General features: G+C 38.1%; 1 protein-coding gene across 6 annotated transcripts; it reads left to right on the top strand.

Annotated features, from left to right (window-relative positions):
* The first annotated feature begins 1,014 nt into the window (after positions 1–1,014).
* FMO3 (flavin containing dimethylaniline monoxygenase 3) lies at positions 1,015–23,816 on the top strand. Of its 6 annotated transcripts, none has more exons than XM_029228475.1 (10): positions 1,015–1,135; positions 2,471–2,608; positions 8,715–8,887; positions 11,648–11,836; positions 12,843–13,005; positions 13,256–13,398; positions 14,172–14,371; positions 18,623–18,978; positions 21,190–21,262; positions 21,963–23,816. In XM_029228475.1, exons 4-10 carry the CDS (start codon positions 11,711–11,713, stop codon positions 22,303–22,305), a joined length of 1,404 nt encoding a protein of 467 aa, XP_029084308.1. In that variant the 5' UTR covers positions 1,015–1,135; positions 2,471–2,608; positions 8,715–8,887; positions 11,648–11,710; the 3' UTR covers positions 22,306–23,816. The 6 variants fall into 6 exon arrangements, with proteins under 6 accessions (XP_029084308.1, XP_029084306.1, XP_029084305.1 ...); XM_029228476.1 differs by lacking the exon at positions 1,015–1,135 and adding an exon at positions 1,411–1,500; XM_029228474.1 differs by lacking the exon at positions 1,015–1,135 and adding an exon at positions 1,411–1,500 and having other exon boundaries at positions 2,375–2,608.
* Positions 23,817–25,786: the final 1,970 nt, after the last annotated feature.

Raw genomic sequence — 25,786 nt, 5'->3', positions numbered from 1 at the left:
TCTTTGCAGAAAGATGCAGCAAGTAAAAACTAGGCAGAGGTGTCCAGGAGAGGGACTGGGGTTAATAAATGGGTCTGTTACAGATGAAATATACTCCTGCAAAGGGAAGAATTGGGAAGAGTGGCCTTTTTTACCTTGTGGAGAGAGACAATAGCATTAGAGGTCAAGCTAGAATTGGGTGTGTCCTGCTCATCCTTAGATGAATAAAGCTATAGGAATGGTACTGCTTCCTAAGGAAGGTATCCATAATCACTATAGTTTGAGTAGCATTAAAAACTAAAAAGAGCTCTATGTAAAATGAGAGGAGATAGAAACATGTGATCCGAATTGCAGCTTAGAAAATTTAGTGAGCCTGTGATTAAAAAAAAAAAAATTTTACCCACAACATACCTTTGCCATTTGGTAATTGCTAACTACATGCCAGGTTTACATATGCATATATATAAGTGTATAGATATAAATACATGTATATATGTATATCCTCTAAGCCTTGTAACAATTGAGCAAGATAGATAGTATCCTCATTTTATTAATGAAGAAAACAAGAATTGGAGAGGTTCAATGACTTACCCAAGGCCACACAGCTCTAAGTGACTGAACTAAGATTTGAAGTGTCTCTGACTCTCCACTTCACCACATTTACTTTATAGATGAGCATCACCACCTCCAAGAAACATAAAAAGGCAATTCCTCCAGAATTAAATATATGCCAGTTTATGCTAAGTATTACCTGCTTAATGAGGGGACTCACTGAGTCAAATAATTGAGGTATCATCATTTTAAGTGATAGAGGAATATGGTTGGTAGGGAAACAATTTTTAGAAACTTCAATATACTTCATGACCGGGAGTTAAGTGCAGTTTATTTAGTCTCATCACCAACATAATTTTACCTGGTGCTAATGGATCAATTTATGGAATTTGATCTTTTCCATGACTACACACTGACCAGAATCAAAGAAATACAAATTTGAGAAATCTAGGCCTTTGACCACAAAGGTCCAAAGAGAGGATAAGAGGAAAGAGAGAAAACCCATCTTCACTGCTGGGATATCTCAGTTAAACAGCTAGTTTTCAACAGTATTGGGGGGCTACTATGAGATACCCAGAGAAGAATAAGAAATGAGAAAAATAAGGTAAATTTTGAATAACACATCATAAAATGGAGCAGAAAACTGCAGAGTCATCTATCTGGGACAAATGCCGGAGTCCCAGGCCAAGAGCCCAAGAGTGTAAGCAGTAGATTGGGTTTACTAGGACTAAAGGGAAAGCAGGGATTGGGCAGCCAAGAGACTAGAGCAGAGCCCCACCCTTGGCAGGGAGCCGATGGTGTCCTCACTTGCTGGAGGACTGGGAAATGAGTTCCTCTTTAAGAGCAGCTCCTCCCATTTTGCAATAATCCCCCCTGGAGTGTTGGTTCAGGGAAGCATTTTTTCTTTCAAACTGCCCAAATATCTTGGACAAGACTTAAACCTTCAGAAGAACAGAAGATAAAGAAAAGGTAGAAAAAGAAAAAAAGGATGATACTTAATGATGTGAGAGGGAGGAGAGTGGGATTGGTAAATGGAGAAGGCGCATGCTATATTTATACCAAATATGGCCAAAATGAGAATGACGTATAATTCAAGTAGATATTTTTTATTTTCTGAGAATTAAGGATTATGACTTTTGTCATCCAAATCTACTTCTCTGCATATCTATGTGATTTTGTCTAAAAAGAAAAAAACAGAGAAAAGTAATAGTCAGGTCTAAAGATATTGTCAGGAGTAGGAAAAGATTAGGAAACATAATTTTTTTAGAAGAGAATGGAGGTTGAGGGTAGCAGCTAGTGGGAAGAAGTTGTTTTTAGATAAAGAGACTTGACTTTTCTTTTTAATTGAGAAGGTGAAGAATATTATTAGGGGAGAAAAGAGGGTGACTTCCTGGCATACCAAAACACAGATATAGCCAGACCTTATTCCTCAAGGCTTATGTTAAAGTAGAGAGAAGAAATAAATATGTGTGTATTTATATGTGTGTATGTATAGGCATTTATATACATACACATATATTTTTTTTTCTTCCTTCATACATACATAAATGTTTGTGGGTATAAGTGTGTGTATATGTGCTTTAGTGGTGAATCTCCTCTTTCTCCCATTTACTGTCTCTAGTACAGAGTAACTGACAAAAGGCCAAAGGCAAAGAAGACAAATATTTTGCCAGATCACCAGCCTCTTAATTTTGGAGAGTTGACTGAAAACAAAGTGTTTCTTTTGGGAGGAAAAAATATTCTCTTTAGAAATTAAAGAGAAATGCAAAGTATAGTTAGATAACTAAAAAAAAGTTCTGATCTATTTTCTTTTAATATTGCTTTTCTTGGTGCAAAAACAAAGTTGCTTATTAAGCCAAAAAGTGATACCAAAAAAAAAATCCAAAAATGAGTCTTCAGCAATACTGTTGCTGGAAATGTTCCCTGGGCCCTTGCACAGGCAACCATGGTGAAGAAAGTGGCCATCATTGGAGCTGGCATCAGTGGCTTGGCCTCCATCAGGAGCTGCCTGGAAGAGGGGCTGGAGCCCACCTGCTTTGAGAAGGGCGAAGACGTCGGGGGCCTGTGGAAATTCTCGGTGAGTGGGACGCCACTGCAATAGACTGGGGAGTGAAATGGGAAGTGTGAGAGCACATTGCTTGAACACAGCCTTCCAAACAAGCTGTCGTGGCAGTTACACTCACTCTATGAAACACAACATCAGAAGCAGGTTGGAAAGTAAGTCCCTTACTTACTTCAAAAGTAAATGAGGTAGTGGGCTGGTTAGTCTCTGTGTACAGAGCTCAACTCCAATAAATCATTAATAAGTGAGCCACTTGGGGATAAAATACATGGTCAAATATTGGTTAGGTTTATGTAATGGAATTACATGAGTTATTCATTTAAAAAGCAACGGCTCTTTCCATTCTTTTGTTGGGGTTCTGGAACATCCTCTTAGTGATTCAGACCACAGATTTTAAGATTTCAGGTGCTGACTTTGGTCTTGCCAAAAACACATAATTCATGAGATAGCTACGAGAGGAACCAAGAATAGGACACACTGATTTGAAGTTCTTCAATTACTTTTTACTTCTATGCATTTACATTAAGGACTCCGTCAGCAGACATGCTTGTAAGCTGAGGTTAAATCACTTCCTAGGTTGTCTGACAAGCATATCATCGGGTGTGCGGGCTGCCTTGTGCCCCCAACTCCCTCAGTGTCTCCAACCTTAGGAATGCTGTCTGGCTAAGCCTACTCCTGTTTTCTTCTTCTTCTTCTGATAAACCATTAACACATATGCAAACATAGGAAGATCATTAACCCTTTTTAAGCCACCATTTCCTTCTCAAATGCAAAATTAGTATTAAACTTTATAACTTAATAAAAGGTTGTATTTAAGGAGACAGTGTTTGTGACAGCTCTTTAAATATTATAAAGATATGAAAATTATTCTTATTAATGTAGATATTTTCTAGGCTGTAAAGAACTCTTCAAACCATGCAGTATCTTTTATAACATTGTGGAGCCCAGCATGTCACTGGAATGTGCTGACAGATCTTCAGATTAGCACACTGATGAATCTTAGGGCTATTTTATTGAGAACTTTCTATATGCCAAACACCTTTCCCATTTAATTCAGTCTTTATAATAATCCTATAAGCTAGGTATGAGTTTTTCCCTTTTACAAATGAATCTGAAGCTTAAAAAGAAAAGAAAAAATGATAAATGGCTGGTAAATGGTAAAGACAAGACCTCAATTCAATCTGACTTGTCTCTCCAGCCTGAATTCTTAACCTCTTTTTAAACTACTGGGTGACATTTCAAGTGGCTTATTGAGCAGGCAAGTCTTCTACACAGTGATCTTAACCAAATCCTCATATTCAAACTTACTTTGCGGACTTCCCTGATGGCTCAGTGGTTAAGAATCTACCTGCCAATGCAGGGGACACAGGTTCCAGCCCTGGTCCGGGAAGATCCCACATGCCACAGAACAACAAAGCCCATGTGCCACAACTACTGAGCCTGCGCTCTAGAGCCTGCGAACAACTACTGAGCCCATGTGCCACAACTACTGAAGTCCGTGAGTCTAGAGCCCGTGCTCCGCAACAAGAGAAGCCACTGCAATGAGAAGCCTGCGCACCGAAGCAAAGAGTAGCCCCCACTTGCTGCAAGTAGAGAAAGCCCACGCACAGCAACGAAGACCCAACACAGCCAAAAATAAATAAATATAAATAAATAAATAAAAACTTACTTTGCAAAGCATTGCTGAAGAAAGACACTGCTGATATAGCTTTTGAGAGCAGCTGCCTCTCTTGTTATTCAAGGAAGGCTTTAAAAATTTGAACCTAGCATCACAGAGTGATAAAACTACGCAGCTGCAAATATGTGCTACTCTTCAAGAAAAAGAAAATTTACCCCAGAGGCTGGAACCTCAAACACAGAAGCTGAAGCCTTGAGACACAAATGCTTATTACCAGGTCTTGAAACCTAATGAAACTTGCCCTGCTGGATTCCAAAATTGCTTGGGACTGGTGACTCCTTTTTTGCTTCCATTTTCTTCCTTTTGGAATGGGAACATTTGTAACTGGTACCCTGTGCCTGTCCCATCACTGTATTTTAGAGGAAGACAACATGTTTCCTTGTTTGGTAGGTCCAGAAATGGAAAATTTTATCCCAGCGTGAATCATACTCAATCTCATTCATACCTGATTTAGATGATGAGATTTAGGACTTTTAAGCTGATGATATATAAGTGAGATTTGGGACTTGATTTGATGCTGCAGTGGATTAGGACTGTGGGGATGTTGGGCTGAAGTGAATGTATTTGGCATGTGGGATAAATGTGAATCCTTAGGGGCCTGACAGTGGACTGTGGTAGGCTTTTCAAACAATGGCACACTCAAGGATATCAGGTCCTGATTCTAGCACCTGTAAATGTTCCTAATAAAGACAAAGGATATTTACAGACATGACTAAATTAAGAATTTTGAGATGATGAGATTATCCTGGATCATCTGGGTGGGCTCAAGATGCCATAACATAAACCCCTAAAATAGAGAGGCAGAGAGAGATTTGACACACAAAGATAGAAAAGAAAATGCGACCTCATCAGAAAGAGAGATTTGAAGATGCTATGTTGTGACCTTGAAGATGGAGAAAGGGGACATTAGCCAAGGAATACAGGTGGCCTCAAGATGCTAAAAGAGCCGAGGAACGCTGGCATCCACCCGAAGCTGGAAGAGACAATGATTCTCCCCTAGAGCCTCTGGAATGAACATGGTCCTGCCAGCACTTTGATTTAGGCCCAGTGATACTGGTTTCCAACTCCTGGTCTCTGGGATCATGAGGGAATAAATTCCTGTTGTTTCAAGCTGTCAAGTTTGTGGTAATTTATTACAATAGCCTCACGAAGCTAATAGAAACTAATATACTTGGTTATTCGGCGTTTCCAAACTATTTCACCTCTGTGAGAGGACTTAAAAGATTGCAAATGATATTGTGACTTGCGGTGTTTCTCAAATACATCTGGAGTCTGTAGCAGTATACCTAGAATTCACATCATGGGATTATATTATAAAATCAGGTTAAATTTTGTATTTTCATTATCTTTAGTTTCTAAAGACAGCACTTTACATTCTCTCAACTTTTTTTTCTTTCAGAGAGATCCAAATATTAGCTCTGTGTAAAAAGGGTAAAGTGCAGATAATTCAAACTTTTGTAGCTGTTTCCTATAGCACTTTCCTATAGCCCTTCTAGTTCTTTCTTCTAACCCCGATCTAAAGGCAAGATGATGTATTTCCCTCACCTGCTCTGATCGCTGAGAAAATAAAGTACGTTGTGACTAGGATGCAGGTCTAGGGGAAAGGTTTTTCTTTCTCAGGAGTCCCCCAAACAATATGTGAGTAAACTGGATTTTGGCCTGAAGTGTCATGAATAAAGTCTGTTTTTTTCTGGTCATACAACCCATTGTTCACTTCCCCTGATTTTTTTCTAGTCTATGTATCTATTTGATCTTTAATATTTAGTCTCTCCTTGTGTTAATTATAATCACTATCAAGCTTCCTAAACTCACCCAAAGCTATGAATTCCTCCACCTCTGCATCCCAAATGCACACTAGCAGAGTCAACAACCCAAGGGAGCAGCAGAAAACTCACGCCGTATTTCAAGATCACATTGCTTTCTGATGCAAACTTGGCAATTAATCTACCACTGAATTACTTGTCAAGAACAAGGCCACAGCCACATTGGCTTTTGATGTGATTGGAATATTCTAGTATTATACTAAAAATTTATATTCTACGGGCCTGAAAACTTTGAGTTATATGAGCCCTAATTCTAAATTTCTAGTGCTCAGTGCTTTTCATTATGAACTGGCAACTCTACATAGAGATCTACAGTTTGATCTTTCATCAGAGGGAAAACCATTTCAGATAGAAAACAATGTTAATTTTTTTAAGGAAAGAAATGTTTTTCTTTGGAGCCCCTTTTGGGTATTTTTAAAAATTTTTTAACTTTATTTATTTATTATTTTTGGCAGCATTGGGTCTTTGTCGCAGTGCGCGGGCTTCTCATTGCGGTGGCTTCTCTTGTTGTGGAGCACGGGATTTAGGCACATGGGTTTCAGTAGTTGTGGCACACAGGCTCAGTAGTTGTGGTGCATGGGCTTATTTGCTCCATGGCACATGGGATCTTCCCGGACCAGGGCTCAAACCCGTGTCCCCTGCATTAGCAGGCAGATTCTTAACCACTGTGCCACCTGGGGAGCCCCTATTTTGGGGTTTTTTAATTGGCTCTTTAAATTTGGAAGTGCAATCTGAAGAATTAGACTAATGTTTACTTTGTTGTTTTATTTTTAAGGATCATAGTTTTGGTCAAATAGTAGCTTAACAACTACTGCATCTTGTACTTTGGTCTGTCACTAGTTGATATACAACACTATAAAAAGATGAAATATGCCTTATTTTCAAGTGCCCATGGAACATTTCTAAAACTGACTCAACCAAAAAGCCTCAAAATTTTTGAAAAAATGTATAAATAAAATGAAATTCTCTGTTGCCAATACAATAAAATAAAAATTTATACCAAAATGATGGAAAATACTGCCTCCAGGAAATTTTTAAGTTCTCTCTTAAAGATCTATTGATTAATGTTCTTTTAGAAGTTTGAGCCAATTCAATAAGACAAGCGATTGATAATAAAAAAGAGAAACTGGAAAGGAAGAAAAATTATCAGTTACTGTCTATCTGATTTTATACCATGAAGGACATCAATTGGAAAATGGTTGCAAAAAATAAGATAATACAATGAGGTTGGAATTACCAGACAAAAATCAATAGTTTATACATGTTTTAGAGTTAGCAAACTGGCTCTTTTTATACTAAAGCTGTTCTGTTTTATTTGATCTATACATTTTTAAAATTTTTTGATCCATTATTTTAAAATCATGATATTTCACATAAAAATCTAGGGATATATCTTCTTTTGAAAAACAGAAAATCAGGCAACACTGTGTCTCCTCTTACTCTAATACCTGGCCTCTTTTAGGCTAAATTTGAATTCTCTGTTTCACCATATTCATTTTTGACCCATTTCTTGTAACTTCCTCTGTATTTATAGAATTTTTTTGATTGGTGCTATGTACAAACAACAATCCCTTAGAATATTTCAAACAAAAGGCACACCCATTTACAAGATTTTCTATCTTCTCTTGTTCATATAGTTACACCGTTCTTTTTGTTTAAGTAAACCTTCATGTTTATATTATTATAACCATGTAAATACTGTTCATTGCTATATTTTCTTTCTTAAATAACTTTTTGTTTTCACTGGAGCTAATAACTGCCTTGTGTCCTTTGTTGGGTTAATTTTATAAATGCTATCTCTAATTCAAACCCCAGGCCATCCCACAGAATTCTCTCAACATGTTTAAACACACAAGGTGTTTCACCAGCTTAATTCTTCTCTCAACTATCTCTTAAAGATACTCTTTCAGATTGTCTTCCTTCTTTTCCCTAGGCTAGCTACACTGCTTTACCCTGGGTAACCCTATTTTCTGGAAACCTTATCTTTCTACTATTGTTTTTATTCTCTCATTTTAGTAGACTATATGAGAGTACATCCTCAGTAGTTTTCTGAAAAGTTATATATGTGAAGTAAAAGACTGTAGACTTTGAATGTCTTAGAGTATCATTATTTGATCCACATTCCCAGTTGATTAGATCTAGTCTTAGCTTTCACCTTTCTTTGGTCTGTTAAGTCAGTTATCACTCATGCATCTATGTTCTACTTTCAAAATATTGTTGCTATTTCCTGTTTGCTTTCACTTTTTTTTTTTTTTTTTTCCTTGTGGGTTCATACCTCTGGTATCTTTACAGTAATTTTAGTGGGAAAAGAGTTAAATGCGTCTACATAATCTTTCATGTTTAATCAGAAGTCTGGGTTACTTCAGTAATCAAAAATAAATAAATAAAGCTACTTCCATAAATAACCAAGGTTTGGTTCTTTGTTGAACACTTGCCCCACAAAAAATTTATATTTGAAAATGCAATTTATGACTCTATAGTCATTCTCTTATGAACTTCTTATATCATCAACTTAAAAGAATCAGTCTATAAACATGGGCTCTGAGATATACTATAATACCAAATAGGAACAGTAAGATGTTCATGACATATTTTTGTGTTTTTTTTTTTCTTTTTTAAGCAAGTCACAAATGATGTGGTTAGTTGATGCTGCAACTCCTCTCTCATTAATCATGGCCTTTTCGGAATCCAAGAAAAACTGAAGACCAATCAGCTCAGCATTGCTAGGGGGATTTACTGAATATTATCCTGAAGCAACCAAAGTTGCAAAAGCACCTCAAACCTGTCTCAAAGGTTTGCATCATTTTTATTATATGAAACACCTCCCTTGTTGTTACATTACATAATTTTCCCCGACTTTGGCTTGCTCCAAAACCTTACCTTTGGCCTTGTATTAGTTTTCTATTTCTGCGTAGCAAATTACTGCAAACTTTAGCAGCTCAGAACAACACTTATTTATTACTCTCAGGTGTACAGATCAGAAGTACAGCATAGTTCAGCTAGGTTCTTTGCTTAGGGTTTCACGAGGTCAAAAATAAGCTGCTAGCTGGGCAGGGCCCTTATCTGGAGGCACAAGGGAAGAATCTGCACCCAAGTTCATACAGGGTGGTGACTGAATTCAGTTCCTTGCTGTGGTAAGATTAAGGTCTTCGTTACCTTGCTGGCTGTAAGTTGGGATTCCTCTCAGCTCCTAAAGGCTGCTAGTATCCCTTGGCATATGGCACCCTCCATCTTCAATGCCACGAACAACAGGCTGAATCCTCCTCATACTTTGAGTAATATGATATTTACAGGTTTCACCTAGACTCAGAGGGCAAATGACTGTACAAGGCTGAGGAGCACTAAGGGTCACTCTTAAAATTCTGTCTACCAAATGCCTCATGCTCTAAGTTGAGGGAAAGTCATGAAGCATGCCAGCGAACCCTAAAACTCTCACTCTGTCCTGGGAGATCCTCTCCCATTTTCTCCTATGAGTTCTTGATATGTTGCAATGTTTCGTCAGTAAGTAATACTAGACTACTAAGTGTTCAGGTCACTCGTTTATGTCTAGCATAAATAGGACAACAGACAAATGTCCAGAATTACATAGAGAGAAGCATAAAAGCATTCTAAGACACAAGGAGTACCCCCAGTTGGCACAGCTTAATCTCTAGGTCTCTTTTGGATCAATGCTCAGTCTTTCAGGTCCCCTCCTTGCCCCTCAGCTCTTTCCAAAATTGTATCTGGGCTTATGGAGAAGGAGAACTTAAATGACCTTGGGGTAAAGGGAAGCCAAAGTTTCCCAGATTCAAACACAGGTCTTGGGACTGTCCTCTGGCCGCTCTGGTCTCCTGATGTTTCTATTCTATTTGGTTACCATTCACACTCATCCTTCAAGAGGATAAGACAGCAGTTGATGAACCTGGAGACTGTCCTCTCTTAACTTAATCAGGAGCCACTGAATCTCCTTGCTGAATAGACCTCACTTGCCAGGTCCAGTTTTCTCACTGAGTCCCTGACTCAAGTGGTCCACTCTGCATCTCTCCTAAAATGTCGCTTAGCTTCCTCCATGGCAACTCTCTGGTAAACTACGTACTAAGATTCTCAGATAATTTCTGCATCCCTGCTGGGAGCAAGCAGGAACTCCTATGTTTTGTTCAAACTGAATGGGTTCAAGAGAACTAAACTAAACTAAAGTTCTATCTCTTCCTAATCATTGCTACTTGACTTTCCTGTGTCAACCTCCCCCTACCCAGGCTGGTTCAGGTGGAGGCTTTGATATGTATTCTGATATCTTACCAGAATTTCAAATGTGAAAACAAAAGCCCCTCTCCCCTCAGTGTTCCCCTCAGTGTTAATTTCAGAATTCCAGAATAAAGCTTAGGACTTAAGTAATCCACCATTACCCCTTTTCTGCCTCTATTCCCCTTTCTCCTTACCCAGTTCCTTTAAACCAATGTTTTTCAAACTGGAGATTATGACTCATTAATGTACTATGATATAAATTAATGAATCAATCTGCATGTTTAAATGGAATGTATAGAAAGTATGTGTGCAACTCAACTTGTTGAAAATGATTTATGTCATAAAACTTTTGTCCCCACTGTGTGTGTGTTTGTGTGTGTGCACGCACTGGGTTGCAATATAAAATATATTACTAACTATAGGGTATGGGCAAAAACATTTGAAAAACACTGTTCTAAACATAACCAAACTTCTCTCTGCCCTAGGTACATAAGAAAATATCATGATCTAATCCACCAGAACTACCTCATGACATGCTAAAGGAAATTTTTTTCATTGTGGTAAATAAACCACAATAAAGATCTGCTGTTTAACCATTTTAAAGTGCATATAGTTCTGTGGCATTAAGTTAATTCACATTACTGTGCAATCACACCACCATCCCTCTCCAGAACATTTTTAATCTTCCCAAAGTAAAATAATACAGAAATTAAACAATAACTCTCGATTCCCTCCTCTCCCTGGTCCCAGGCAACCACTGCTCTCTCAGTCTCTATAAATGTGATCACTCAGGGTACCTCAGCTAAGTGGAATTATACAGTATTTATCTTTTTGTGACTGGCTTATTTCATTTAGCATATGTCCTCAAAGTCAATGCCTATCACAGCATATGTCAGAATTTCCTTTCTTTTTAAGGCTGAATAATACTCCATTGTATGTATATATCACATTTTGTTTGTCCATGCTTTCACATGCTGTCCACACTGAAATCATGCATGGGTGAATTTTGGAAAATATCTATCACTGTATTTAAAGGCTAAAAGGAATAAAATTATTCCAGTTACATGTTCTTTAAAGGACATGATGAAATTCAGAATTTGTTTCCCTTAGAAAAGCAAAGATGTTAAGAAAGATGTATTTTTCCACATTCTAAGTTCCTTTGATGATCATCAAATTGTTTAAGTGAAGTTAATTTATGCCTCATCTTATTTCACTTACTTGTGGGTAAAGGCCGACTGAAAATGAGTGCTAATTATTTGGAACTGGCCCTGACTGTGATAAGTATACTCATTCACAAACTCTCTTCCATTTAAAACCATACTTTCACAGGACCATGCCGAGGAAGGCAGGGCCAGCATTTATCGGTCAGTCTTTACCAACTCTTCCAAAGAGATGACATGTTTTCCGGACTTCCCTTTTCCTGATGACTTTCCCAACTTTATGCATAACAGTAAGCTCCAGGAATACATCACTGCGTTTGCCAAAGAAAAGAACCTCCTGAGATACATTCAACTTAAGGTAAGATGTTATCAAGAAATTAATTCGGGGCATTGCTGTGAGGAATTTTCTTTTTATCAGTAGATTCCCATTAGTTCTTTCAGTGTCTCTTTCTTACTTGTCAACGTTTTTAACAATGTGGCTTCTCTGACCGTAGATTTAGAGAATACACATTCTTCTCAAGAATATGTAGGAGATTTACAAAACTTGACCACATTCCATTAACTTAAGAACTCTTTTTTCCTAAACAATTTATGGGTCAAAAAAGAAAATGCAATGGAAGTTTTAAAATATTTAGAGCTGAACGACAATTTAAATTCTACATATCGGTATTTGTGGGAAGCAGAGAGAGCAAAACTTTCATGAAAATTATAAGCTTAAATACTTATATTAGAAAATAAGCTGGGGCTGGGGCTGCTTTCTCCTTTTAGGCTCTGAAACTCCCCCTCCGTCCAGTCTAATTTCTCCACTGGTGAGGAGCCTTCCCAAGGTGTGGGAACCTTTCCTCCTTCACAGCTCCCTCCCCGGGCTGCAGGCACGATCCTGATTCCTAAGGTTTTTCAGGTAATCCTTACACACACTAAAATTTGAGAAGAACTTATGCTGTGAATACAGACAACATCTTTCATTTTAAGACAATAATGTTAAAAATAAAATGGCTAATGAAATACGTTAGGAAATGTTGTTACTGCAAAAATTATTGGCCACCAGATTATTTACTACATGTGCTACATGCCTCTTGTAAACTATGATTCAATTCACTGTCATAGCTCCGAAAGGAATCACTCTTCTACTGCAGAAAATACTGGTCATACACAAGGAACCATGTGGGGATAAAAAACATATAGACCATTTAATGTTTTGAATTATTCTGAAGGAATTTTGAATTTGTAATATGTACCTTCATAATGAATTATTTTTCCTAAGACACTATTAAAGACTTTTTTCATCCTATTTGATCAAGTTGGTGCCAAACCTACCTGTTAGCATAGAAAAGAAGAAGGCTATCTTTCTGTGTTTCTCTTAGACACTTGTATCCAGTGTAAATAAATGTCCTGATTTCTCAGTCACTGGCCAATGGGACGTTATCACTGAAAAGGATGGTAAAAAAGAATCAGCAGTCTTTGATGCTGTAATGATTTGTTCTGGACATCATGTGTACCCCAACCTACCAAAAGAGTCCTTTCAAGGTAAGGCCAAAATTTAGGGTGCCATGTACAAATCTGACATGAATGAATAACCTTGATAATGTCTTTCTTACATATATAAAAGTACAATTTATAAAAGTACACATTAAATTAAAATATGCTTCCACTGTATCTAACATACCTGGTGTGCTAAAATTCCAGATTACTGCAACTATATTCACCCACAAGATCTGTTACAGCAGTTTTTTAAATGAAAATCAAATGATTCATATGTTTCCCACTTTTCACTCAGGTCTACAACTTTTTAAAGGCAAATGCTTCCACAGCTGGGACTATAAAGAACCAGGAATATTCAAGGGGAAGCGAGTCCTGGTGATTGGCCTGGGGAATTCGGGCTGTGATATTGCCTCAGAACTCAGCCACACAGCTGAACAGGTACGCCTCCCAGATACTAAGGGAGTTCTTTAAAGGGACAGACACACCATTTGAAAGGTGTGATAACGAAACGGGAGAAGAGCAGGGTGCTTGATCGGAAGACTAAGTAGTGTTTCATATAGCTCAACTTCCCTGGTAACTTGTGAAATTTTAAATAGCTTGTATGGCAAAGGCAGAACATCAGCAAGGAGTGATGTTGCCATTCAACAATCTGCTTCTTTGGGACATTTAGTGTCTAACATGTGTCCAGTAAATTCCTCCGAAACTAATGGGATCATTTTGGGATCATCAGATAAGCACTAGAAGAAATATGACTAGAATTCAGTTATTGGTCATCAACACCAGAGAAGATTTGATTAAGGTATGAAAATTTGCCTGGAGGAGTATAACAGAGTGTTGACCCTAAGATGTAGATTATAATGCAGGGAGTTTATTTGGGAGAGCTCTCTGGATGAATACCTCTGAGGGAAGGGAAAGAAGTTTTCCTTTACTTACTCTGAAGCTAGGATAGTCCTTTAGAATTGTCTCTAGTTGAAGTGAGAGGCTGGGCCTTTATATCCTTCCATTAACCAGTCACTGAATGCAGGGAATCCAAAAAGAGTATAAGTTACCAAACTAACTGCCAAAGAGGGCTGACAGCTCAGGGTTGCCTTCTGGCAACACTCCCAGAAGCTGTTATAATAACTCCATTCCTAAAGGCAGATCTGGGGGATATATCACAATATCCAGTACAAATGGTCACCACTTTAATGGTTGAAATGGTGTTTTTTAAGGTCATCGTCAGCTCCAGAAGTGGCTCCTGGGTGATGAGCCGGGTCTGGCATGGTGGCTATCCATGGGACATGATGTTCATCACTCGATTTGAAACCTTCCTCAGCAACAACTTACCAACAGTCATCTCTGACTGGTGGTACGTCAAGCAAATGAATGCAAGATTCAAGCATGAGAACTATGGCTTGATGCCTTTAAATGGGTAAAGTAGAGTTAAACATGATATGCCTGCTAATTTTTATTTCAGTGTCAACAACCCTAATGTGTGTTGTAACCCCCAAACAAATCAAAGTGAAGTAATCACCTCTCACTTTTCAGAGGATAAAGAATTGCAAAAGTTAGGGGTATTTTCCTATTCACAATCCTCCTTACCAGATTTGCACAGCTGCGAAGTTTTATAATATCGATACCTCAGGAATTAGTCCCTAGAGTTATGATAATAGTAGTCAACATGTTTTAAGCCCTTAATACATGTCAGAGTCTCGGACACGCATTATCTCCCTTTATTCTCACAACAACTATGAGGATGGCTCTGTTATAATCTTCATTTCAGAGATGAGAAAACTGTGGTTCAATGTAGTTAACTTTACCAAAGCCGCACAGCCAGGAAGTTAAAGCCATGTCCAGATTTGCTGACTCTAGAGTCCCTCACTCTTAGCCACCTTGCTCTACTGCCTCTTTCTTAATGACAAAGTTAAGCAAAGCAGAACTTTCCCTGTGCTTCACTCTCAACACCTGCCCCTTAATGGAGCCCTCGCACTGAACTATGGCCACAATGTTTACATCTTCAGTCTCCTCCTCACTCTCTCCTATAACATCCCCCAAGCCAGTCACATGATAAGAAATTACTTTGACGTGGGTGAAAAACCCAAGTTATAAGCTGTTTACATCAAAGTTAATTCATTAATTCAACAAATATTTATTAAGCATTTATTATGTGCCAGGACCTGTGTTAAATCCTGTGGATATAGCAGTGAACAAACACATAAAATCCCTGTCCCACATTCTAGTAGTGGGAAACAGACAACAAACAAATAGCAGAAAATCATACGATGACATGTATCAGGGAGGAAAAACAAAGCAAGCAAGGGTAACAGGGAGTGCCATCAGGACAATTTTAAACACTCCGTAGGGGAGGTCTCACTGAGAAAACTTTTAAGCAAATTCCTGAAAGAGATGAGAAAATGAGCCACGAGGATATCTGGAGAACAGTATTCTGGACAATGGGAACAGCTAGGACATCACCTCTTCAGGGGTATGACTGGTATGTTCAACAAACTACAATGAGCTTCTCTTCCTGGAGAAGAGGGCTCAGGAGAGTAGCAGGAAATGAAACCAGAGACATCAAAATAGCCAGTTGATGTTGGGTCCTGTAGGCCACTGTAAGGAGTCTGGCCTTTACTCTGCAATTGCAGTGGGAAGGAATTGCAGGCATCTGAGTAAACTGAAGTCAAGATCTAAGTTAATTTGAAGAGACCACTTTGGCTTTTATGGTCATCACTCATTATAGATGGGTGGGTCAAGGAAGGAAGTGGAAACACTGGGTAAGAGGCTATTGTCAAAGAGTGTTATTCCTATGTTTTCCTCTAAGAGTTTACATTCTCTGATATAAATCACAACAAGATCTTTTTTGACCCACCTCCTAAAGAAATGGAAATAAAAACAAAAATAAATAAATGGGACCTAATGAAAATTAAAACCTTTTGCACAGCAAAGGAAACTATAAACAAGATGAAAAGACAACCTTCAGAATGTGAGAAAATATTTGCAAATGAATCAATGGACAAAGGATTAATCTCCAAAATATATAAACAGTTCATGCAGCTCAGTATTAAAAAAGCAAACAACCCAATCAAAAAATAGGCAGAAGACCTAAATAGTCGTTTCTCCAAAGAAGACATACAGATGGCCAAGAGACACATGAAAAGATGCTCAACGTCACTAATTATTAGAGAAATGCAAATCAAAACTGCAATGAGGTATCACCTCACACCAGTTAGAATGGGCATCACCAGAAAATCTACAAACAACAAATGCTGGAGAGGGTGTGGAGAAAAGGGAATCCTCTTACACTGTTGGTGGGAATGTAAATTGATACAACCACTATGGAGAACAGTATGGAGGTTCCTTAAAAAACTAAAAATAGAATTACCATATGACACAGCAATCCCACTACCTGGGCATATACCCAGAGAAAACCATAATTCAAGAAGACACATGCAGCCCAATGTTCGTTGCAGCACTATTTACAATAGCCAGGTGATAGAAGCAACCTAAATGCCCATCGACAGGCAAATGGATAAAGAAGATGTGGTACATATATACAATGGAATATTACTCAGCCATAAAAAGGAAGGAAACTGGGTCATTTGCAGAGACGTGGATGGACCTAGAGACTGTCATACAGAGTGAAAGTCAGAAAAGAGAAAAACAAATATCGTATATGAACACATATATGTGGAATCTAGAAAAATGGTACAGATGAACCGGTTTGCAAGGCAGAAATAGAGACACAGATGTAGAGAACAAATGTATGGAAGCAGGGGTGGTGGTGGTGGTGGTGGTGGAATGAATTGGGAGATTGGGATTGACATGTATACACTAATATGTATAAAACAGATAACTAATAAGAACCTGCTGTATAAAAAATACATATTTAAAAAAAGAGGCTATTGTCAAACATCCAGATGAGAGGGGTTAGGTGGCTTGAACTAGGATCGTCAGTGCTCAGAAGTGGTCAGATTTTGGATACAGTTTGAAGGTAAACCCAAACAGCATTTTCTGTTAGATTGAATAACAGATGCGGAAGCAAAAAAAGGGTCAAGGATGTCTTCCAGACTTTCGATCTGAGCAAGAGGGCAAGGATGGAGGTGACATCTATTGAGACGTGGAAAACCATGGGAGGAGCGGAAATTTAGTTTTAAACGTATCAAAGTTGGAATGTCTATTTGACATTCGCACAGAAAAATGTGGAAACGCAGTGGGATACACAAGACAGAAGAGACATTCAAACCATAAGTTTAAAATGTGAACTGAAACAACAACAACAAAAATGTGGACTGGTCAGAATATAGATAGTACTTAAAGAAATGAAAACTAGATGACGTCTCTTGAAGAATGAATGGAGATGGAGAAGACAAAAGGTATGAGGGCTGAGTCCTGGGGCACATCATCATTTAGAGGTCAGGAAGAGGAGAAGAATTCAGCAGGAGACACTGAGAAAGAATAGCGAGGTAGGTAGAAAGGAATCAAGAGTGAGTGATGACCTGAAAGCAAAATGAAGACAGTGTTTCATGGAGGAGGACACCATCAAGTGTGTCAAATGCTGCTAATAAGTTGAGTAAAGTGAGGAGTAAGAGTAGACCATGGGATCTGGCAGCTTGAAGATCCTGGTGGCCTTGACAAAAGAAGTTTCAACACGGCAGTGGGTTTAAGATAAATGGCAGGTAATTCGAGCAGTTGAATCCAGCCTTTTTCCAATTAGCATTCCAAGCAATCTCATTGTCTGGCTCAGTTTCCTCCCCAGTGGAGTCTGTGGCTCTCTCACAGCTCTCTCACAGCTCTCTCACAGCTCTCGCCGTCCTATAAGAACAAAGTCTTTTCCTTCAACACTATTCAGTTCACCCCTAACTTCAGATTTATGTGTACTCACTAGAGATGTTACTGAATAAAAAGTAATCAGAAGTTCTCTCTTTCCAGATTTCCAGTGGCCTCTTCCTGCTCCTGGCCTTATTTAAATTCCTAGATGCTCCCTCCCTCACCTGACTTGTGCCTTTGTCTGCACGGGGCTCACACTTCACATTTTATGATAGAACCTGACTGCAGTCTTCCCACCTTTAGCTTCCTTCCACCTATTTGATCTTCTTTACATCACGATGACCACTTTGGAGTATGCTATGTTAAGAATAATGTCTAACATTTCGAGCACTATGTATGTGCTACAAACTATGCCAAATTCTTTATATTACTTAGGTCTCCCAATGACCTGTGGTAGGTATAACTTTATTGCCACTCCAGATGAGAAAGACGAGGCAAGAGAAATTAAGAAAACTTAATTTGATCAAGGTTCACAGTTGATAAGTAGCAAAGAAAAAAATTTAAAGACCCAGGTACTCTGACTTTAAGAGTTTTTCCTGATATAGGTTTTAACAGGGGGAAGGGCCTGGGTGCTTATTCTGGGATTTAGAGAGAGCTCTGTGGAAGAGAAGAGAAAGATCACAGGAAATAGAGAAGGGATCAGCAAAAAAACAATTTCTCTTACTCCACAATGTTACCATACATCAGTTTTGTTCTTCAACCATATTGGTGACACTCCATGGCACATTAAAAAATCTTGAGCCGTTTTCTCCTTCCTTACTAATTAACTATTAACAATCATTAATTAATTATTATGGACCAATAAAAGAAACAGGAAATGTTACTGTTCTAATGGTCATCTCTGTTTTCCATACAGCACCCTGAGGAAAGAGCCCGTGTTCAATGATGAGCTCCCGGCTCGCATTCTATGTGGCACTGTGACCGTTAAGCCAAATGTGAAGGAGTTTACAGAGACTTCAGCCATTTTTGAGGATGGGACAGTGTTTGAGGCCATTGACTGTGTCATCTTTGCAACAGGCTATAGTTACGCCTACCCCTTCCTTGATGACTCCATCATTAAGAGCAGAGACAACGAGGTCACCTTATTTAAAGGCATCTTCCCACCTTCACTGGAGAAGCCAACCATGGCAGTGATTGGCCTTGTCCAGTCCCTTGGAGCTGTCATCCCCACAACTGACCTGCAGTCTCGCTGGGCAGTACGAGTAATAAAGGGTCAGTAGACAAAGAAGCTCATTGATGGGAAAGATGGAAGCCAATGAGAATGGCTTTGAGTCTTTGTGAAAACAATAATCCTAATAACAAGGGACAAATCCTAGGTCCCATCCAGTTTCCAGAATCTATAACTCTACATTTTTTAGTATTATATTTTATAAACAATTAAAAATATATTACATTGGATTGTCATAAACAATAGTACAAGGTAGTATTCAAGGAGTAGTTTGTGATTAATAACTCCTTAGAACTGTTAATTACCCAAGACCTTTCATTAAACTTGAGAACACCAGAGACTCTCATCTTAAATGCATGACAACTTTATAAAATTAAGATTTCAAAACTCAATAGAATGACATTTCTTGAAAGGTTAATAAAAGATGTTTCAAAGCCAATATCCAGCCAACTTTAAACATCCACAGTCATGAAAAAAAATTATCATTGCTATAGAGGAAGTGGATTTCCTGCTCTATTTTCTTCCCTGCCACGGATCATTAGAAGCAGAAAGCACTTGGTGTGGTAGACAGTCCGTCTCTAAGGAATACTAAATTCCTGTATTTTAAAAAGAAAAAGGAAACAACAAACTTGATTGGGGCCAAGTAAAGAAGGCAGGCAGCATCATCCAGCCCTAGGCACTGGGATCAGATTCACACTAGCTTTAAATGCAGTCGTGGGCCAATTCAGATAATAAGACCAAACAGGGCCATTGTTAAAGAACAAATAGAGATGTCAAAGTTTAGTGTGCAAAGTCTAGTTGGTCTTAAAGTATGAAAATTATGGATAAGGAATCTTAGCTGGTCTGCTTCCTTTGAAGCCACATCTAAGGCTTCCAGTCCTACCTGACTTGCTGGGGTTTAAATGTTCTTTTATACTGGTGGTTGGAACCTGCAACTACATAGCCTGCATCATTGCCCACCACCAGGCTACTATCCACATCATTACAGTCCTTTATATCAGTGATCTCTCTGAATCTCCTTCACTCCCCGGTCCCCAAGCAGAGATGTGTTGCAGGATGATGTTACTCCAGTGAGGCAGCAGCCAGGAAGGTGAGGGCATGAAATTCTACTTAGAAAGAGCTAGGCTCAGGGTCCAGGTTCAAAGAGACTGGCATTAAAATGTGGGACACTTACTCTCTGTGTGGACAAGAGTTGTAACCTGGGCTCTGAAGAAAGGAGAAAAGCAGATACCCAATCAACAGAGAACTGATGCACAAGGCAAAGACTCAGTCTTGGGGGAAATGGAAGATAAGGCAAACAATCCAATTTGGGGGAACCAGGGTACCAGGACAGAGGGGTCAGCTACAAGCAGCCCAATGGCAATAACTGGTGGGCTATAGGATATAGCCTCTTCTCCACCTCTCCTCCTGCCCAAGGACAGAATGAGTTCCAAGGTTTGAAACAAGGCCATGTCTACAGACTGTTCACATGACCCTGTCTATAAGGATTTCAGGAATAGGGAGTTAGGCAAGTCATTGTAGGTCTTGAGCAATCAGAGCTAGGCTGGGAATTCTGGTTCCAGGTGATCCCAGAATTGCCAAAGAAACCACACTAATTTGAAGCATCTGGGTACAAAAGTTTGGGTCTAGATTTCAGAGAATTCTGTAAATTGATGCCAGAAAGAGCCTGAAATCTTGGGGCAACCCCAACTCAGATTTGGTCTCCTGGGACTTCCCTATATCCTTGGTGACTTATGGACAGTACATATCCTCAGTCTCATTCAGGAGCTCTTGGCTTTTCAGAGAGAACCCTGCGGCTTCACTAAATTCTCTATCTTATCTGCTGGAAATTCCCTTTCCTGGCAAAGCAAGATAACTTCCTATGAAGATTTTTTTTCTTAAATCTTAAAAAAGAGATGCCTATTTACCTTTGGCTACAATTTATTAGATAACATACTTAAAAATAAAGCTGAGAGATTAGAATATATAATCTAATATTTTGAAACTGATTTTTTAAATCCGATAACTGGTTTAAGTGCAAAGATACAAAGATAAAAGATTATTTGGGTAATGGCTTTTAATTATTGTGACGAGTATCATCACTGAGAAGACTGGGAATGACCTGTATGTTTGTCTCAAAATTTTATTTTGCTAGACAGTGACAAAAAATTTGGAAATACTAATGTGATTCATAACTCACTATTAAAAAGGAAACATTGCAAGCTGGTCCTGTGCCAGACTTACTTAACTACTATCATGTCTTTCCCTTTTTATAGGAACTTGCACTTTGCCTTCTGTCAAGGACATGATGAATGACATTGATGAAAAAATGGGGAAAAAGCTCAAATGGTAAGAGCAGCTATTGTAAAGGGGATGTAGAATTTTCATAGAAAAAGCAGAATTTGTGAATACTTGGGACTGTTTTAGTTTTAAATGGCCCTGAGTGAGGTCATTACGTTGACAGCTATGAGCTAAATTCAGCCATTCAACAAATATTTATATCCAGGATCTATTTTGCACCTGATACCCCACTAAATCCTGTTTTAACCCTCCATAGCTCCTGCAATATGTCATAGAAAGGAAACCCAGAAAGATTAGAAGTTAGAGGAGTTTGGGAACATGTGGACGTGGACTTCAATTTTCTAGCCCATAAATCCTCTAAGATGTAAAGGATGCCTTCCAACAGATGGCTCTAATAAAATGAGAACTAGTCAGAAGAACCGGGCTCCAGTCCTACCTCTGTCACTAATTAGCTCAGTGGCCATGAAGTAATAACCTCACTTGAGCAAGAGACAATTTACCTACTTGTAAATGTGAATAAAAATGCCTTTCTCAGCTGCCTTGCCGTGTTGTGCAATGTCCAAATGAGATCAGTATGAAAGTCCTTTAGTAACAACTACGAAGTACAGGATAATGAGCAATAGTCCCCTTTCCAACACAAAGGATAGACGCTGATTCCCATGGATTAAAAGGTGTGAGGCATTTTCCCTGTTCTTGTTCCTATACAAAGCGTGGATGACCACAGTCTTGTTTCCTCTCCCGCCCCTAGGTTTGGCAAAAGCAATACCATACAGACGGATTATATCGTTTATATGGATGAACTTGCCTCCTTCATTGGGGCAAAGCCCAACATCCCATGGCTGTTTCTCACAGATCCAAAGTTGGCCTTGGAGGTTTACTTTGGCCCTTGCAGCTCGTATCAGTTTAGGCTGGTGGGCCCGGGGAAGTGGCCAGGAGCCAGAAATGCCATCCTGACCCAGTGGGACCGGACATTGAAACCCACGACGACAAGAATTGTTGGGAGTCCTCTGAAGCCTTGCTTATTTTGCAGTTGGTTCAGGCCCATTCTTATTTCTGTTCTGTCAATTGCTGCTTTCCTTGTGTTGTTCTAATCATCATTCCATCTAGGATTCTGAAAGTTACTAACGCTACCTGGGAAGAAACTTTGCTATTTAAAAATTAGGAATTGCACACCTCCTACTTTCCTATTTAGCAGGCATTAGTCAGTAAGACAGTACTATTTCTAGGCCTTTAAATAAGCCCCTGTAAGAATCATGTCATGATCTAAAGAACATTAATCAGTTCTCTTCAGGTTCCACTAACATTTCATAATTCCATAACATTTCCATAACATTTCATAATTAGATATATCCTCTTTATCTCTACCCTAAATCATCTCCTGAAACATTTGACATGATTCCTTTTCTCCTTAAACAATGTTTGAAATATGTATTTCAAATCGAAACAAAGAACAGATTAAGCAGAGTAGCTGCAATATGATAGTCCCAGCCTACTTCTACAAACTTTTTGCAGGATCAAGGGGAGAATTTGGCTATTATATTCTATTTCTGTCCTCCAGGCGATTCCTCCTGTCCCCTGGCCAAGAAACATAGCATGGAGACCCCATTTATAATGAAAGTTAGCAAGAAGTAACTCATTTTATTTAGATTCTCAATAAGGAACCAACTTTCCAACATGCAGCAGCAAAATAATGACAACAATAACAATAATAATGAGTAGAACACCAAATATACCTTTTAACTGAACGGACAGTCTTTTAAAAAATTAAATATTTAGCCAAAGCTATGACCCAAGCCTAATAAAACGTGATACAGATCATATAAAATTATATACCCTTATAGAATGGGGTGCCAGAATAAATCTAAAATTTTATTTTTTAAAGTATTATTACATGTTACAGTTAAATTTTGATAGCTAAAGATTTTCAAGTTTGACATTATGGAGCAGATAAAATAATCTGTCAGCATCACCAGCCACCAGAGGGCTCTGCATGTTGTTAAACTCCATATTTCTTACTACACCTTCATTTCTTTTTTTTTTTCCAAACAGACTTTATTTAAAAAAAAAATCTTGTGTGCTATACTTGGTTATAAAGGGACAGTCACAAATTTGGGGGGAAATACCATTTTATCTTTCTTATTCATTATTCCTTTCTCTATTATGCTTCTTTAGACGAAATACTCCTTACAAAATCCTGGAATCCATATTCCTTACGAAATACTTACAAAATTTCTAACTGAAGCCATTAGAGCAACAAGAGAAGGAGGAGATCACATTTTTCTCTAACACTTTCTTCTTTTCTTTTTTTTTAAAATTCTCTTGATATTTTAATCTTTGGAGCTAAGATTTATTATGGATGTTGTTGTAGACAACTTTAAATCGTTCCCTTCTCCTAATTGTTTAAGGTAGCAAAATAATATTCTGCTTTTAAGGTCTTCTCACAGATGTGAAGTATTCCCAAATATTCCCAAGTGAAACAGAACTTTTCTTGAAACCCTGTGGCCCACATGGAATCAAGTAAACAAATTAAATACAGCACATAAAATTTATTGTTTCATGTTATAAATGCTAGTATGCAAAATAAATTGACGATTAAAATTGATATGATACAGTTTCTTTTATTCTTCCTCATATGATTCTTTAAGTTTTTGTAAACATTAATTGGCTCATTAATAGTTTTCCTAAACTATTGTAGCCAACATACTCTCTTAATAGTCCTATTAACATCTATCTATTCCCATACTAGACTGAACTATTATCAATGTCTTAATTACTTTGGTACATAACAGTAGTTCTCAATCATTCAATTCCACAAGTTATTCTGATAAGACTAAATATGTGTGTGTGTGTGTGTGTGTGTGTGTGTATTTCTACTGACACACAATTTGAACATATGAAGCACAAAAGATTTTTTTCACTCTCAGTTTCATCTAGAAATTCTTACCAGTTCTTAAAAGTGCATAGTCAGATATTAAAAATAAAAGCAAATAAAATTTTTTTTGTACAGCTGTCATAGCTATGCTGATTAGATATGAAGCTGACCTGCAGGATCACAGGATTATTGGCCACACCCGCTTTCTGCAACGGGAGGAAGGACCTTGAAATGGATTTCGGCAATTCAGCCATTCAGAGGTTTCCAGCTTCTGAAGCCAAGTAGCAGTTTTTAGCCAAATACTGAGACCAAAGTCAGTCTTCAGTGTATTTACCTACCAATCTTCTTCACTTCCTCTTTTCCTTCCTGTCTTCTTCCTCTTTATCTTCCTCTTCTTTCTTCTCTGTTACTGTTCTTACTTCTTTTTTTCTTTCTCTAACTTCTTCATCTTCCCTCTTCCCCTTCCTTCTTCCTTTTTCCTTTTCCTTCAGCAGAAACGATTGGAGGCAGGAGTATTCACTTTGAAGGACTCTTGGATCTTCTGGGATGGTGTTCCACATGCTAACCACAAACTGTCTTCCAAGAAGTGAGCATGCTCCCCTAGACACAACCATGCTACATGCTGTGATGAAGATGCTGAGTTAGATATGGTCCCTGTCTTCATTCAGGTACAGCCTGGTATGTAACAGAGAACTGAAAAAAAAAAAAAAAATCTAACTTTGCCTTGAGCAAGCAAAAACTTCTAATTTTTTGTTGAAATCCAGCCTCTGTGTTCTCAGTTGCCCAAGATTTTCAGAAATTGCTAGCATCTGCTATGTTAGAGTTTAATTAAAGTATTGAAGCTTAATTAATATTCAGAATAACCCTTTAACACAGGTCTTATCACCAGGGCTTCTCAGAAGTCAAGAGAAGCCTGAGACTTTTTTCTATCAGAACAATTTTTTAAATGAAGAAATGTCAAAAATATTATAAAAACTGTAATTTATTTTAAAAGTTTATATAGGACAAACTAAAACTTTAAAGCAAAAGATATGACATAATATTACATATATATTCACAAGATAATTATAGGTTTTATTACAAAAATAGGAATTCATAATACCCTAGCTGTACCCTAAGACACAGCTGCAAATTCAATGTTTTAAGATAGAAAACGTCTTTCAGTTCTATCATTGTGAATCTCATTTGGAGACAACATCAAAAGAATAAATGTGAGGTCCTTTATGAATATGAGTCTTCGGCCAAGTGGTCTCTCTGATGGCCCTTCTGATCAAGATCTTAAAAGTCAATAGTCCTCAACACAATCCAATGCAATGTCCCCCTTTTAATAGTATTTTACAATGCTCTATTTACAGTCCTGAAGTGAAATTTATAGACAATATAACCTACATACACATATAAAAAATATATCTTAACCACTGTAGCCCCATTGTAATGTTTAGGACCTCTTTGGGTTTTTTACCTACAAATACACAACCACTGGGTTTCAAAAGTTGCTTGAAATGTTGGACAAATCATTGTATAGGACTTAACAGGGTATCTAATGTCTAGTACTCCCCAATCATGCAACAACAGAAACTGCCCCTGCAAATTTCAAAAATGTCCTAAATGGAGTGAAATCACCCCTAATAAGAATCATTATAAAATGGTTGAAAAATCTGAGTCTTAGAGATTATAATCCAGGATTACACACTCATCCA

The sequence above is a fragment of the Monodon monoceros genome, unplaced genomic scaffold (genome assembly GCF_005190385.1).
Source record: "Monodon monoceros isolate NGI ecotype Baffin Bay Population unplaced genomic scaffold, NGI_Narwhal_1 Super_Scaffold_18, whole genome shotgun sequence".
Taxonomy (NCBI): Eukaryota; Metazoa; Chordata; class Mammalia; order Artiodactyla; family Monodontidae; genus Monodon; species Monodon monoceros.
Note: the sequence above shows the minus strand (reverse complement) of the source record. Positions and strands in the feature narration are given on the sequence as shown.